Below are 17,439 nucleotides of genomic sequence, written 5' to 3' on the forward strand. Positions count from 1 at the left end.
AGGATCACGGTCCCCTTGAAGTCAGCACACACGAGTATGTTTACAGTTGAGTTATTTTATCCATAATTTTTTTATCAAATAAAACATACAACCAACTTTTCTGTAGTTATGTAAGGCATCTATAGCTATGACTATGCCGGTAACTCTACTAGTGAGTTCCTCTTATGACGTCACGCCCCATCTAGTGGAAGGGAGTGGGAGCGGTTAAAACCACTGTTAAAAGTGCCAACTTTTCATATTATATTCAGCATTTTGGTATAAAAAACAATGGTGGGCGGTTCTTATCTTTATGTTTAATAAACACATTGCATTATCTTCGTGAAAAATTTAACCTGCAATTTACACTTTAAGAAGCTCCTCGGTGGCAAGGCACCGGGGGTGGATGAGATCCGCCCTGAGTACCTCAAGTCTCTGGATGTTGTGGGGCTGTCTTGGCTGACACGCCTCTGGCGTGGCGGTCAGGGACAGTACCTTTGGGCTGGCAGACCGGGGTGGTGGTGGTCCCTCTTTTTAAGAAGGGGGACCGGAGGGTGTGTTCCAACTACAGGGGGATCACACTTCTCAGCCTCCCCGGGAAAGCCTATGCCAGGGTACTGGAGAGGAGAATACGGCCGATAGTAGAACCTCGGATTCAGGAGGAACAGTGCGGTTTTCGTCCCGGTCGTGGAACACTGGACCAACTCTATACCCTCTCCAGGGTGCTGGAGGGTTCATGGGAGTTTGCCCAACCAGTCCACATGTGACCGTGTCCCTCGTGGCGTCCTGTGGAGGGTGCTCTGGGAGTATGGGGTCAGGGGCCCTTTGCTAAGGGCTGTCCGGTCCCTGTACGACCGGAGCAGGAGCTTGGTTCGCATTGCCGGCAATAAGTCAGACTCTTTCCCGGTGCATGTTGGACTCCAGCAGGGCTGCCCTTTGTCGCCGGTTCTGTTCATAATTTTTACAGATAAAGCGTTGTCGGGATAATTCCGGTTCGCGTGGCTACGTGGAAGCGATAAAATTCTGTATTATTAATTTTAAGGCCAGACAAGTAGTATGTCGAGGGTTGGTTTGTAGGGAAGGACTACACGTCTGCGCACATATATTCAAACGCACATACCTATAGACTGAACTCGTAATACGCATGTGCACGCCATCGGCGTTCTCACTGGTTCACGTTTTTGAAGTTTGCGCAGAAAGAACTGAAGAGTTTTGTTAAAACGGTGTCGTGTTAGCGCCCCCTAAGTTAATAACTAATGATCGTTGCGACGGAAGTGAATCAATCAAACTAACTTTAGCTGGACAATAACTTTATTCTGGAACTGCTATAAAGCCAAAACACTTCACTTTAATTTCCTATTATCAATGTAAAGCTGCTTTGGAACAATCTACATTGTTAAAAGCGCTATATAAATGAAGATGACTTGACTTGACCTTTTCCAACAGCCATGATGAATCTTTGAGAGGAAACTGGATTGCCCGATGAAGCCTCTCCTCTCAACTGTGTCCACAGGTTCTCCTGCATCAGGGTGTAAGTACTCCCTGTATCCAATACCGCCTTCACTTCTTTACCTTTTACTGTTACAGGTACCAAGAGAAGGGAGGTCTGCAATGCAATCTATCATGATACTACTTGGTCTCTTGATACTTCAGCTGGTATAGTATCATAAGATATGTTTTTGCTATCGCGACAATCCAAGATGTTAGCAGCAAAAAATTTGACTGGAAGGGTTTATTAAAATTACTTACTTTCGTCAGCTACAACTCGTTAAATCTAGCGCTCCGTACGCTCTAAATCAGACACAGAGATAAAATTGTGCGGTAAGATTACATTTATTTGAGTGAATTATAACATTCATTTGAATGAATTACAAATAAAGAGATGTACGCTTGTGCTTGTGAAGTACATCCGTGCAGCGTCTCAACTAACTAACGATGAAGTGGTAAGTGTAATAATTCAAAAACATCGATGTTACCACCTCGCTACTGAGAAATATGATGTAGCTAATTAGTAGCAAAGTCACGGGCCAGCGTTGACAATATGTGCTCATATCTGTCCGCGCAGAGCGATCTCCCATCTGTGTGTGTGTGTGTGTGTGCACGGGCTTCAACAAAAGCAGCGTAGTAATACAGAGCGGTGATCAAACTGACCTACCGGTGCATTACATGGTTAGAACGCACACCTTGCAGCCAATCAGAATCAAGTATTCAGACAGCCCATGGTATAAAGAAAAATAAAATTAAGATCATGTAGAACAGGCAAAGAATTGCATTAATAAAAGAATTGTAAAAATTCAAGTGCAATGATTTAATTTTACTACCAAGTTTGAGTTAAAAACTTTTAATTGAGTGAGAATTCTTTAGAAAATTAAGCTGAAAGATATTCACAATAAATTACACAGATAATCTATGGCGGGCATACAAATGAGCATGCTATGAGATGTAGCAATAATTGAAATAACAGAAAACTGAACAGGAAGAATAACAATAAAAAAAAAAAAAAATGCGCACAAATCAAGTACCCACAGTCAGTTAATAAGGTACAAATCAAATGTAACCTTTTTGTGTTTTTAAAAATCACACGATAGCAGTAAAAAGATACAAAGCACCAAAGTAAAACTACTTACAAAAGGACTGTAGTAATAGAAACAAACAATGCTTATTGTCCACAGGTGGGCAGTAAAAACAGACGACTTCAATTATTTCTTGTTTTTTGCCTGATTTCTTGGAGAGCCTTTTAGTAAATCTCGAATCTTGAGGTAAACCCCCGTTGCTTCAGCAACTTCTGTAAACTCAGGAGTGTCCTCAAAAGGAATTATTCCCGCAGCAAATCTGCTACGGTGCGGGACGAAAGCTACTTTATTTATGGCAGTTTCCTCCGTGTCATCAGCCACTTGAGCGTTTGACTCTTGTGTGCTTATGTGTGGAGAGGCTGAAGTTTCATTCGTTGCAGCGTCATTATTACTGTTTTCCTCGTAAATTTCATCCAGGACGATAATATCACTCAAATCAATCACGTTTTCATTGATTGAATGTTTTTCCTGACCATCACAGGTTGTTTTATCTATTGTCTCACCCTCGCAATTAGTTACCGGATCACCGGGTGAAGTTGGTGTGCTCTGGATTTCATAAGCATGACTCAAGTCCTCCATCTTTTCTCCTTCTTCCTCTGTGTCAAGCTTAAGCGAAGTGACAACACTGGGTGAACTTGGGACGGGGGTCCCAGAAGCTCCAGCTTCAGAATCACTGTTGGTTGTAGTATCTGCCTTTTCAAGGGCTGCCCAAAGAAGTCTTTGCTGCTCCTCCAGTTCCTCCAAAGTCAGCCCATCCTCTGACTCTTCCCCCTCCGTCATCCCCCTTCCTTGGGTGGATGGAGAATCACTTGTAGGTGGAGTTGCTGGTGGAGTACCCTTAGGGACTGGAGGTGTGGTTGGAGGCGTTCCCAGCGGTAGAGGTGGAGGAACGCTCAAGGATGAACAACCAGGAGGGAGTGGTGGGTGGAACTGGAAACCATCAGATCTCATTTGAGGCGCGTCATGATCTGTAGAAGAACAAAAACTAAATCATCATGATTGTCTTTTTCACAATTATGAAGTCTTTTTTTTAGTGAGGCACTGACATAATTCACCCAAAAATTTTAATTCACAACTACCACTTTGACACTTCAAAAAGTTCATAAAGAGATCATAAAACTAATCCATATGAATTGAGCGGTAGTAGCCTATAGTCCAAACTTTTCTGAAGAGACTCAATCGCTTTATATGGTGAACAGATTGAATTTAGGCTTTTATTCTGAGGATGAACAAAAGTCTTACGGGTTTGGAACGTCATGAGGGCGAGTAATTAATGACAGAATTTTCATTTTTGGGTGAATTATCCCTTTAAAACATGCCACCTGAGAAGTGCTAATGAAATGTTACTGCTATGGCCCTTGATTTTGGCCCTACAAAACTATTTCGTCCAAAACCGAAAATGAATCTCTACCACTTTACTACTTGTTACAGCACAATATAAACATCAAAAAGTATGTAATCGCTCAGTCAGTTTCTACAGTGAAAAGATGTCAATAAAACAGTTTGTAAACAATGTCACGAAACATTACAGTTACCTTAGGAAAATCATTCAATGTCCATAAACTCAAGAAAAAAAATTACTCTATAGTAGGGCTGGGCGATAAAACGGTATTTGTATTTATCGATGGGTACACCATTGTCTGTAACAATGTAAAAATGTACGATATAGCGCTTGATATTTTCATTAAAATGTGCGCGCATCGCCCGTAGAACGTTCCACATATCACATCTAAAAACGTGTGGAAGGCGCGGCTGTGCCGCTGTCTCCTTTCCAAAGCGCTTGCGCAAAGCGCTATTCATAAGTGGACTGAGAAGTTAAAGATGGCGCGACCACCACAACGTTGCCCAACATCAAATGGCAAAAGTAATGAAAGCGGAACGAAAACTGCGCTACTCATTATTTTGTGCTTCACGCTCAGTTTGGACCAATGTCTGTGCAGCGCGAGCCAATCTTGATCAAGCGACACTCTTACTACACAGTGCTAAGAGATCCAGAAAAGAAAGCATTTGAATTCGCCACAGAAGTAATAACATCACTGCGAAATCTAGGGAGAAGCATTCAAATTTCTCCGTTATTAACTGTAGATCTCTATTAGATCAAACAGCTCTGGCGTGGAAACCAGGAGAAATATTGTGCCATGAATAATCTAGTTATAGGCTTCAAGTCCACAGGTCAGCAACATTCACCATGGATTTAATGTAGTAACACTAACTGTAACCATGAAAGTTTGGCAGGAATAGTAAAATGCTTTCAAGTACGTCACACATCTTTTTCCAGCACTTCAAAACTCCAATATAGAACAAGAACCCAGACCAACCTCTCCCACAGCCAATAACCTTGTCTTCTCCTCCTCTCCACTAACCAAGGAAGAAGTATCTAAAGTTCTCCTCTCCAGTCATCCTACCACCTGCCCTCTAGACCCCATCCCCTCACACGTTCTACAAGCCATCTCTCCCACACTTCTACCAGCACTCACACACATCAACTCATCCCTCCATACTGGCATTTTCCCTACTGTATTCAAGCAGGCTTGGGTAACTCCACTTCCTAAAAAAACAACATTAAACACATCACTTGTAGAGAATTACCGATCTGTCTCCCTCCTATCATTCATTGCGAAAACACTTGAATGAGTTGCTTTCAACCAAGTAACATCCTTCTCGTCTCTGAACAACCAGCTGGATGTCAACCAATCCGGCTTCAAGAAAGGGCATTCAACTGAGACTGCATTACTGTCGGTCACAGAAGCCCTACGGATTGCAAAAGCTGCTTCCAAATCTTCAGTTCTCATTCTCCTGGATCTGTCTGCTGAGCTCTTCCTCTCATTTCAACCATATGATCCCACAGTAGCTGCATGGATCTCAAGCTGTCTGGCGGACATCTCGGCATGGATGAAAGAACATCACCTGTAGCTCAACCTGGCAAAGACTGAGCTTCTCGTCCTCCCTGCCAATCCGTCTCTAGAGCACGACTTCACTATCCAGCTAGATTCATCATCAATCACCCCATCAAGGTCGGTCAGAAATCTTGGAGTAATATTGGATGACCAGCTGACCTTCACAGACCACAGATCATGCGCATGCGTCGCATCGCGTCTGAACGCGTTGTTGTCTTTGGAGCTCTATCGATTTGATTTATAATTCTTGATTTTTCCCTTTAAACTCACTTACAACGAACATTTTCTACTTTTCCTCACTGAGAAGCACTACTGCTCAAACCTCATAGTTACAACGCGGACTGTTGAGCAGACGCGTCTCTAGCCTATTAGTGATCCAACGCCGGATACTCTTATAGGTTACGTCCGTGGATCACGGCTGAACGCGTCTTCTCCACACTCACTTACAAACAAACATGGCGAATATATCAGATGTAAGTAGTCTACCTCTTGGTGCAGGTGAGGACACATTTGAGCTGCACGCATTGCAGTCTGAGCTGGAAGCTGTTGAGAAACAGATCCACGACCTTTTAGTGAGACAGGCCGAGCTGATAGACCGGCGGTTAGCTCTTGAAACATCACGCGCCGATGCACACAAATCAGTGATTAACGTTACTAACCCGCTGACTCCGACCTCGTCTACTCCGCGCGTTACTCAGCATCGGTCCCGAGCGCCGAGGTCGCGATCAGCCATGGTCTCATTCACTCCGGCTCCAACACGCCACCACGAAGCCTGGATGGTTCCGCAGCGGAAGACGCGAGTCAGGTCTAGACCAAGACTCTCTCCGACCCTCCCGGTTTTCGAGTTATCCACACAAAACCGCTTCTCCCCTCTTCGCGAAACTGAACGCGATGCTGTGATCATCGGCGATTCCATCGTTCGGCACGTACACGCTACGTTAGGTAAAAGTAAGGTGCACAGTCACTGCTTTCCTGGTGCTCGTATTTCTGAAATCGCTGCTTGCGTTCCCGAGATTCTGAACGGTGACGAGCGCGTCGGAACTGTGGTCCTGCACGCGGGAGTGAACGACATCAGGCTGCACCAGACGGAGGTTCTGAAGAAAGACTTCAGGAATCTGATCGATACGGTACGCAGCACATCGCCTGAAATAACGATCATTGTGTCAGGACCGCTTCCCACGTACCGACTAGGACATGAAAAGTTTAGTAGACATTTAAACTGGCAGTTATAAAACCTCACATTAAGAAACCACATTTAGATCATAATAATCTAGCAAATTATAGACCCATTTCAAATCTTCCATTTATGTCTAAAATACTAGAAAAAGTTGTGTCCGCTCAACTGGGCTCTTTCTTGCAAGAAAATGATATCTATGAAAAGTTTCAGTCAGGATTCAGGCCGCATCATAGCACTGAAACTGCGCTCGTTAAAATCACAAATGATTTACTTTTAGCTTCTGACCAAGGCTGTATCTCAATACTAGCTTTACTTGATCTAAGTGCTGCGTTCAAAACTATAGATCACACAATACTCTTAGATCGACTACAAAATTATACTGGTGTTCAAGGACAAGCATTAAGCTGGTTTAGATCATACTTATCTGACCGCTACCATTTTGTCTATTTGAATGGAGAAAAATCGATCATAACTTCAGTAAACTATGGAGTGCCGCAGGGATCTGTGTTGGGCCCTCTGTTATTCTCAATATATATGATGCCACTTGGAAATATTATAAGGAAACATGGAATTCGTTTCCATTGTTATGCTGATGACACTCAAATATATATTTCATCACGGCCGGATGAAAACGCTAAATTATCCAAATTGACAGAGTGTGTTAAAGATATAAAAGATTGTATGACGCGTAATTTTCAAAAAACGCCCACAGAACCTCTTACAATACAACTTTGACATCGTAGGATGTCCTGTTACTTTATCCTCTACAGTAAAAAACCTGGGTGTTATACTCGATTGTAACCTGTCTTTTGAAAATCATATTTCATATGTTACAAAAACAGCCTTTTTCCACCTTAGAAACATTGCTAAGCTACGTAATATGCTATCAGTTTCTGATGCAGAAAAGTTAGTTCATGCATTCATGACCTCGAGACTAGATTACTGTAATGCTTTATTAGCTGGTTGTCCTGCATCCTCAATAAACAAGCTACAGTTAGTCCAAAATGCAGCCACTAGAGTTCTTACTAGATCAAGAAAATATGATCATATAACACCGATTTTATCATCACTGCATTGGTTACCTATAAAGTTCCGTATTAATTACAAGGTATTGCTACTGACTTATAAAGCCCTAAACGGCTTAGCTCCAGTCTATTTAACGGATCTTCTATCGCCCTATAATCCATCGTGCTCTTTAAGATCACTAAATTCGAGGCTTTTGGTCATACCTAGGATATCCAGATCCACCAAAGGAGGGAGAGCATTTTCACATTTGGCTCTGAAAGTCTGGAATAGTCTTCCTGATACTGTTCGTTGCTCGGACTCGCTCTCCCAGTTTAAAACTAGATTAAAGACGCATCTTTTCGGCCAGGCATTCATATAATATTTTTAATCTTACAGTTCAAACTACAATCCGGCCTCTAGTTCATAAATGCCAGAGGAGAACTGGCCCCCGACTGAGCCTGGGTTCTCCCAAGGTTTTTTTTTTTTTCCATTAGGTCACCTGATGGAGTTTTAGGACACCATTAGGTCACTTGATGGAGTTTTTTCGGTTCCTTGCCACTGTTGCCTTTGGCTTGCTCAGTTGGGGATATTTAATTTTATTTTATCAATCAATAAATTCCACTAGAAACAAACCTTGTTGTATTATTTTATTTTAATTTAATACTGTGAAGCTGCTTTGATACAATCTGTATTGTGAAAAGCGCTATACAAATATACTTGATTTGATTTGATTTGATATTTCAAAGACAGCTCGATCATGCAGGTTTGCACTGTAAAACATCAGGAAGATCAGGCCTTTCCTAACTGAGCATGCAACACAACTTCTCGTCCAGGCCCTGGTCATTTCGAGGCTTGACTACTGCAATGCTCTTCTGGCTGGACTTCCATCATGTGCAACTAAACCTCTACAAATTATTCAGAATGCTGCAGCTCGTCTTGTCTTCAACAAGCCAAAAAGGGCCCACGTCACTCCTCTCTTCATCTCTCTGCACTGGCTACCACTCGCTTGCTTACAGATCTACCACAGGCTCAGCTCCCGCTTACTTTCACTCGCTCCTAAGAGTCTACGTCCCTACTAGAAGCCTACGATCGGTCAACGAGCGACGGCTCGTGGTTCCATCACAAGAGAGCCACAGAATCACTTTCCAGAACATTCTCATTCACGGTTCCATGCTGGTGGAACGCTCTCCCCACCCTCATCCGGAGTGCAGAATCCCTGACAACATTCAAAAGACAACTGAAAACTCATCTCTTCCGTGAGCACTTAACCTCATAATAAAAATAATAAAACTTTTCTTTCCTTTTCCTTTAATCCTCCCTTATCGGGCTTATGCTACTCTGAACAATGCCTGAACTTCGTATTTTGAGCACTTCTTGCGTTGTTTTTGTCTCTTCACAATGACTCGCTTAATTTAGTCCTAAATTGTAAGTCGCTTTGGACAAAACCGTCTGCTAAATGTAAATGTAAATATTACAGCCCTACTCTATAGAGACGAGCATTTTGATAAATATATGCACTATTCCATATTTATTATATTTTTACTTAACCTTTTGTCTTTATTATTTAATGTATGTTTTAATAAATCTGCCACGAAAACATGTTATTACAGTCACTTTTAAATGTTTATATTTCAACAACGAATTAGAGTAGAAAGTATCATTAAAAAGTTAACAGAGAACTGCCTTATGTGCAATTTAAATGTTTAATTTAATTATACAACTTTTTCACTTGAGTGTTGATTATTAAATAAATGTGATTGATTATTAAACTATTGTCCAGCTTTTTGTTTCAATGAAAACTTTCATTTTGGTGTTTCTGTAAAAAAAATATTAAAAAAATAAATCACAGTTACATACTATATGTAAAAAAAAAAAAGAAAAAAAATTGTTTCACTGCAAAGATGCTATGCAATAAAACCTACAGTGTTTAACAAAATGGAAGCTGTGTACCTGACTCTATCTCCATATCCGATGCCTGGTGTGTTTGCTCTGAATTAGATCTCAATTTCTTTGTCTTCTGGAGGGTGGATTCAGACTCATGACGCCTCTTACTGCAGCTGGTGGCCTGCTGTGCACATACAGAGATCATAAATTCCTTGGGAAATATCAATAAATGCAATAAACCAGAAAAAAAAACTAAAATATATCGAAAAGGGTTTTTACCGATGGAAAGTTACTGCTTAAAAAAGCAGCAAAATTTTGCTTCCATTGCTGAGGCTGCATTGGAATAGACCCGAAAGACCTGTAATCCTGTATATTGGGGACAACACACACAAGGGTTTGTTGGATTTCAACAGAACAGGCTTAACAGAGGGAAAACAGGATTTTGCATTAACAGCCATCCACAGCCACATTTGTAGACTGTCAGCTTGTAGAAAAAGGGTGCGTCTCAATCAGCTCCCTAGTTCAGTAATCAGGGAGTCATCCATTTTAAGGGCTGTCTCAATCCCAAAATCTTTCTTGTGCACTGAAACGTTCGCTCCCTAAAAAAAATCCCACAATGCACAGTGAAAACTAGGGAGCCTCAATGCTCACTATGTTGCCTTACCGGAAGTTTTTTTAAGCCATTACTGTATTATATTTCAGCATAAACATACATTGCTAGATAGGTAGTGAACATAATTTATTTAAGATTTATTATAAATTTACAGCAGAAAGGTTGCAGATATATGTAACAATCAATGTTTTTATCAATGTACTTTTAAATAAAATAAAAAAATAAATATCTGGGGCCGAATTCACAAAGCATTTTATCTTACCACTAGGAGTACTCCTAAATCGCACTAAAAGATTTTAGCTAGGAGTTTTCTCTTAAAAGTTATTCACAACGCCTTTCAGACCTACTCTTAGTAAAGAAAAATGACAACTCCTAAACTAAGAGTGAGTCTTCGTTGCTATGGATGACGTCATTACTCATGCACGAGCTTGACTGAAGTGACCACCTTGATTGGCTGATGATTGTAACGCGGGAATGATTCCAAACACCTTCCCTACGATGATGAGTGACAGGTCTGAGAATGCGTGCGCTACACAAGTAGTGCGAAGGACGGAAGATGATGAATAACTGAATAAATAGCCTAAATGAACAAAGAGTAAGGCAAAACAAATAGCCTAGTAGCCTAATGAAACATATGGATTGATGCAATATCTTTGCAACATTATTGAATTAATCTGTCACTATATGCCTCTGCCTACGTTTGCAAAGAGAACAACATTTTAATTTGATTCACAATGAAACGTTACAATTAGTTTACATGCAATGAGTAGCCTAGTTTTGGTTGTTGTTGGTGGCGTTATTGCATCCCTAGTTATGCCTACAATGCAAAATTGTTCCCTTGCGATCGGAAGCTCCTGTAGCCGCCGCATACGCATTTCAAAACATCGCACCGTGAAATGCCACAAAAAGCGGTTTGTGAATAGGTCTTAGTGAGTTAGGAGTCCTCTCGACTTCTTTTAAGCTGTCCCAGGCTTAGGTGCTACTTTTAGGGCTAAAATGCTTCGTGAATTACTCTTAGTCAAAAAAATTAGGAGTCCTAAAGTTACGAGTGACACGCCCATTATTTTTAGGAGTTGCTCCTAAATTCGCCAGTTAGAAGCTACTTTTAGCCTTAAAATTCTTTGTGAATACGGCCCCAGAAAGATATCTGTGCTGATGTTGTTCATAAATATCAGAAGTGATGTTGTACATCGAGGATGTTGCCACGCAGCCAGAAATAGAGCCATCACTGTCCCAATGTGTAGTGAGTCGGGGTCCTCACCAGTGCCTGATTTCGTGTACGCAATATACTGATTCACGATCTAGGGAGCTGATTGAGTCGCACCCAAGATGTTCTATGAAGAAGAGAATGTCAGTGGTAGATGTTGCATCATTTTCGTTCTGTTTGTAGCTTAAGTTTCACCATACCAAGCTGCATCATGATGTGGAAACACAAGCATTTCTTTGTTTGTTTCATGTACAATTAGAGTATCTGCACACTTACATCTCTTATGTTGGGTGGCGTAGAGACATTGAAGCCAGGAAAGTCAACCAGTTTGGAGACATCATAAGATGTCTTTTGGATGGGGTGATTTTCATCTTCATCATTTGATCCTTGCAAAGAAAAGTTAATAAGTCAATGGCAGCATAATTGTATTTAAAACACACTATCCTTCCTTAATCACGCTTATGAAAGGTGAAGGTCTTGCCGTTCTGCGGTCAGCTGCAACAAACCCCTCAATATGAAAACCCTTAGTAATAACTTACAATTCTGGGGTTTCGTAACCTAAGGGATTTGTTGCTAACACGGGCCATAATAAAATACCAAACTCAGTCTTACCATCATAGAGAATCAGGCCTGAGTTTTCCATTTCTGCCTCTTTTAACCAGCCAGGCGGGTAGCCGAGCTCCCTCATGCGGTAGATGAATGGAGGAAGGGTGTTTACAGTGATCCCAAGAGCATCAAGGAGGTCTTCACTACAAAAAGTCAATATAAACTGCATATCAGCTGAGTCGACTTTCAGAAAAATGACATTTCACAGACCAGGCGTAAGCCTAGTCCCGGACTAAAACGCATGTTTGAGCTGTTTTAACTGAAAGCAACTTGCACTGATATATCTTAAAATATGTCAGTTCCATTGTTTTTCTCAAGATGCACAACCAGTAATGTTTCTTTTTTCTAAGGCACATTTATAAAAGCTACTTAAATGCCTTAATTGAACTAAGGCCTCATCCTGGCTTAATCTAAGCTCTGTCTGTGAAACCAGGCCTAATCCTCCCAGGTTAAAATATTTGGGCAAAGAAATGTGGGTGGAAAGACAAAATGCCTTTATGTTATGTTATCAGTACTTGAGTCAATTGTATGTACAAGTCTAGAATTGTGCATGCAATATTTATTAACCCATTCACTAAATCAGTAAATATATAAGATTGTACTAATTTAAAGCAGCTGCATAATTATCAGGGCCCGTATTCATAAAGATTCTAAGAATCCTCTCAGAAAACTCTTAATTTAGCTTAAAAACTTTTACGTAGGAGTCTTAGCTTAAGAGCGATTCGGGACCGATCTGAGAGCAACTCTGAGTAAGGAAAAGACAAAAACTTTCATCTTAGTGAGGAGGCGGGGTTGACCCCGTTGCTATGTATGACACAATCTTTTGAAGACTGTGATTGGTTGGTTGACCAAGAAGAAAAAAAAAAAGTGATTTTAAGTATAGGGTCTATTCTAAGCCTTCACTTTGAAATTACATGCGTAATTTTTCCTATTTGACCGTTCTCTCAGAGTCACACACACACACACATTATATATGTGTATATAAATCCTTTTTTTATTTTCCATGCTGTTAATTTCCTATAAGGTATTTGATTGCTTAGAATGATAAAAAATGTTCCACTCTTTCCAGTTACACTGATTGTTGGCATGTCTATTTAAGTGGTGGTTTGAATGTTGGTTTTAATGTATCAAACATGGAATTTTCCCAGTTGCCAAATATCGTAATGTAGTGATTACTTTCATTTCTGGCGCTATGGCATTTCTGCGCTGTCGGAGATGTTAGCGTGTCTCTAAAAAGATCAGACACAAACATGATCCCTGCACGATCTAATCTAAAGCGTCTTATTAACTCACTGTCATCCATTGTCTGCAACACATTTCTTCTCCCTCTTTGTCTTTCTGCCATTTTCTCCTCTGCTAAAGAAACTCTTAAGCCTCTTAAAAGTCCTCGTCCGTGCTCCTAACAATTTTGACCTTAAGACATCTTTTAAGGGTTAAGATGCTTTCTGAATTACTTTTTTCTTTACTAGGATTTTTTCTTTAAATTTAAGAGTAAACGCCCACATTTCTAAGAATTTTCTTAGAATTTTGTCACTAGGAGCTACTCTTTGCATTAAGATTCTTTATGAATACGGGCCCAGATTTGTGATTCAGTTAAAAGTAGACGGGTAAAGTTGGTAAGACAAACTTAGATGTTGGCTAACATTGAAAATAGCTTTTGTGTTTCAAAAATGAACAAAAGTTTTAAGGGCTTGACAATTTTCATATTTGGACGAACTAACTCTCGAATGCAATAAATGCAAATCTGCAGAAGGTACGCTGATTCATTTGTTTGGAGATGCTGTAAAATTCACAGGTATTGGACTCATATTTCAGCCCGATCTTTTGTTGGCCAGTTCGGGGGTTAATGCCTGTCTATCTCTTCATGTTCGGTTCTAGCAAATACAGTGATTCTCCAGAAGTGGAAACTAGACATGCTTTCAACATTTGATGTGAGTTGATGAACATTATATATATAAAGATAGCCTACAGAGATTTATCAATGACAAACTAGATTTATTTGGGAACTTCTGGAAGCTTATATTAAGCTATCTTAGAATCGCTTCATGCCTTTTTTGCATTTTTTTTAATGGTTTTATGATGTTTTGATCTTAGATTACCTTATTAGGAATGATAGTTTTCCATACTCTTTCCTAGGGCTGTTCCCTAATATTCAACAAAACATTAGTTGACGAGAAGAGGCTTAATCGACCAAATTTTAATTAGTCAGTTAGTCACAACAACAACAAAAACCTCCACAGGAGGTGGAAACAAAATAATTCACTGACCTCAAACATGGCTTATCAGTTGAAACATGCAAGTAGTAGCTCAACGTTTTACATGGCCGCTCGCTCTATCGTTAACGCTATTATTAGGCACATATCCACGTGTTTGTGTGGAAGTTAAATTAGTACAGCGATTAATGCATGACATTTAACTTAACATGCATTTCTCTCTATTAGCGCATCTATTATTCTGTGGAGATGAGAGTCAGTCATCAACATCTTTGCAGCCGAGAAAACACTATAAATTATTAAAACGTTCACAATCATTACTTTTGCTAGTGCGCTTGAATTATATTTGAAAGGCTCATTATTGTTTAGCATTTCTCTGTAATGTACAACAACAGTGATACATATATGACTGAAGGGGGACTTTAAGTGTTTGCCTTATGTGAAAACTAAGAAATTACTAAACAAAAAAATGCAAAAATTGGCACTTCATAAGATGACTGACCTCATTATTCCTGGCTTGTACTTTGCAAATCGCTCCTCGACCTCTTCTGCATGGTAGCGTTGGTTGCTCTGATTGCTGTTCTGTGAAAACTCCTTTCTTTTCTCATTGATACGAGCCATATCTTTGGGCTTAAACAGTAGTATAAAAAAGGTTAAAAGGTTTGAAAGGCTCAAAGTTTGATTTATAACAATATGTCGATTTCACCATATAACAATGCAACAGTAAATTTGAATCTAGTACATATATAGTCAATAACTGAAGAGAAAAACACCTTCGGACAGTCTCGGAGTTGATGGTCCTCAGAACAGCAGTTAAAACAGCATGGTCTAGGTCTGGAAAGACAACACAAGCAATCGAAAACATTACTGACTTGCACAGCAAGCTGGTAAAGGCAAGCATCAGTCTTGCAAAACCATCAAAACGTCAATATCCAAAAGCTGCGATTGTAAACTCTTTCCATACCTTCTCTCCTTTACCTGCACATCTTGGCCCTCGAGGGCAATGATCTGGCCAAAGACCTGCTGGTATCTTTGCAAAAAAATGATTCAGGAGCAGTGATGTGCATAGATGTGTAAAATAGAGAGAAAGCATTATCTAGATTGTGAAAAGCACAGTAAGTATAAGCTGGCTATAAGCTTTAGGATACTTGGGAACTTCCCATCCCTCGGTCAGTTGGGGGTTTTCATTCAGCAGCGGCTGGCCAAGTTTATCAACACAGAAGTTGGTGAAGTATAAAACACTCCCTATTATCTACAAACCAAAAACAAGATTGATTAGTAGTGGTTTCAATAGTCGAATAATTGAATATGAATAATGTGTTCTGCTGGGTCACTCACACTGAAAGCATTTTTTATAAGTTGGGAGTCACTGGAAGTCTTCGCTTTATAGCTCTCCTCCATGACGAAACTTGAATGCTACAAACAAGGACAAAACAGAATTTGTGAATACTGATGGAGACTATTGTATTAAATTCCTTGTCCAGTGATATTAAAGATGTACATGTGGGTTGACATGAAGCGCAGAGCCTTCTGGATCATTGTTACACTCATGTAGGCGTTTCTCGACAAGACAGTAGATGAAGTCTTCGATGTCTTTCCGACATTGTCTAAACACACACACAAAAAGCATATAAAAAAACTACATTTTTGAAAACTGTTAAACTTTATAATCAAGGATATTACAGAAAGTACCTACTTGGAAATGATGCTGTTTCCATAATTAACCTGACAGAGCGGTCCATCGGTTTTGGAGTCTGCTATTTTTATACCCCTGCCATAAAAATAATTTCCATTGAATCAAATCAGTAACTGCAAATGCCGTTTAACCGTATATTGAAACAGAGTGTAAATAATTGTTATTAACTCACGTGGGACGACTTAATATGTTCAACTTTCTCTTCAGTTCCTCATGTGGATCATCATTAAGGTACACAATTCAACACTCAATATAAAGACAGACAACAAGCAGTAGAAAAAAAAAAGTAGAAGTACACCATATAGCTATTATTGATCAGTATTAGCATTTTTCATCTGTTTGATGAGACTAATATTGAAATTAGAGAGCATATTTATTCCAGTGAACCATTTTTCTGTTCCAGCGGCTGTTTTACAGAAACTTCCCGTCTTAATTCTTGACTGAAGATTTGAAAAAAGTTATATATTACAGAAAAGGTTTCTAAATACTAAACATTCAATCTTCTTGATGCTTGATGTCACTTGCAGCATGTGAAATTGTAAATTTAGGAGTTTCAGTATGCTTTTTCTAAAAAAACATTCAAAATAGCAGTTATTATGTTGATTATCGACCATAACAACTAAAAAGTCGGTACAAACTTAGTGGGATAGTTCACTCAAAAATGAAAATTCTGTCATTAATTTCTCGCCCTCATGTCGTTCCAAACATAAGACTTTCGTTCATCTTCGGAACACAAATGAAGATCTTTTAAATTAAATCTGAGAGATTTCGGTCCCTCATTACAGTAATCCACATGATTCCAGTGGTTTAATCTAAATTTTATGAAGCCATAATTTACACCTTTATTTACAAATCTCGCTTTCACAAGAGCAACACGACACGTGTGTGTTGTTGACACGAGAGCGGACGTTGTTAGGTGAGGGCACGTTGGAGATTCATATAATAATGGTGTAAATTATGTTTGTTTGTTTGTTGCGCAAACAAGGCACTTGCGTCGCTGGGGCTTGAAAGTGGTAGTTACGTAACTTAGCTGTCAATGGAGGGACAGAAAGCTCTCAGATTTCATTAAAAAATATCCTCATTTGTGTTCTGAAGATGAACGAAAGTTTAAGGGGTTTGTAATTATTGACAGAATTGTCATTTTTTGGGGGGTGAACTATCCCTTTAATCGTAAATGAACTAAACATAACTGATCTAACGTTACACTTACACAAACACTGTTCAACGTCTGTTGAACACAATCGAAAAGTGCAATAATAGATACAGCTATATCCAGTGATACAGCTATCTTCAACACGCAAGCAAAGCTAAGCAGTCAAACATATTTCAGCCGAAACCGAAAGCCAGCACGCTCACTGGATGAAACACTATAAGGATATTCTCTGCCTTCAGACGCTCAACTGTTTCTTCGCACACTTCTAATGTCTGCCGAAGCCCCCGGAGTCGATCTGAACTCTCACCCTCTTCCTCATCACCTTCATCTATTATACGAATGTGCGTTGGCGCTTTTTCATCGAATTGCTCGAACAATTCTGCATCTCCAAAATCCACCGCCGCCATGTTTGATGATCACAAAGCGCGTCCGGTTCGAA

At 39.9% G+C, this 17,439-nt stretch overlaps 1 protein-coding gene across 2 annotated transcripts; it reads right to left on the reverse strand.

The window, feature by feature from the left end:
* Positions 1–2,301: 2,301 nt before the first annotated feature.
* Positions 2,302–17,428, reverse strand: zcchc8 (zinc finger, CCHC domain containing 8). 2 transcript variants are annotated; one of them, XM_084115745.1, is made up of 14 exons: positions 17,225–17,428; positions 16,020–16,060; positions 15,848–15,922; positions 15,653–15,758; positions 15,490–15,567; positions 15,300–15,403; positions 15,116–15,181; positions 14,925–14,985; positions 14,654–14,781; positions 11,945–12,081; positions 11,609–11,718; positions 9,792–9,878; positions 9,579–9,693; positions 2,302–3,517 (listed from the first exon to the last, which is right to left on the reverse strand). In XM_084115745.1, exons 1-14 carry the CDS (start codon positions 17,405–17,407, stop codon positions 2,676–2,678), a joined length of 2,133 nt encoding a protein of 710 aa, XP_083971871.1. In that variant the 5' UTR covers positions 17,408–17,428; the 3' UTR covers positions 2,302–2,675. The 2 variants fall into 2 exon arrangements, with proteins under 2 accessions (XP_083971871.1, XP_083971870.1); XM_084115744.1 differs by having other exon boundaries at positions 9,579–9,696.
* Positions 17,429–17,439: the final 11 nt, after the last annotated feature.

The sequence above is a fragment of the Abramis brama genome (genome assembly GCF_963993115.1).
Source record: "Abramis brama genome assembly, chromosome: 5".
In the NCBI taxonomy this organism is placed as follows: domain Eukaryota; kingdom Metazoa; phylum Chordata; class Actinopteri; order Cypriniformes; family Leuciscidae; genus Abramis; species Abramis brama.

What these genes read in the sequence shown, in the direction of transcription:
- zcchc8 (XM_084115744.1), bottom strand. Translation starts at nt 17,407, where the DNA reads ATGGCGGCGGTGGATTTTGGAGATGCAGAATTGTTCGAGCAATTCGAT. An exon ending in CGCCACCCAACATAAGAGAT is followed by an intron (nt 9,879 to 11,608) that starts GTAAGTGTGCAG and finishes CCCAATATACAG; the next exon opens with GATTACAGGTCTTTCGGGTC. An exon ending in GGATATGGAGATAGAGTCAG is followed by an intron (nt 3,518 to 9,578) that starts GTACACAGCTTC and finishes GTTCTTCTACAG; the next exon opens with ATCATGACGCGCCTCAAATG.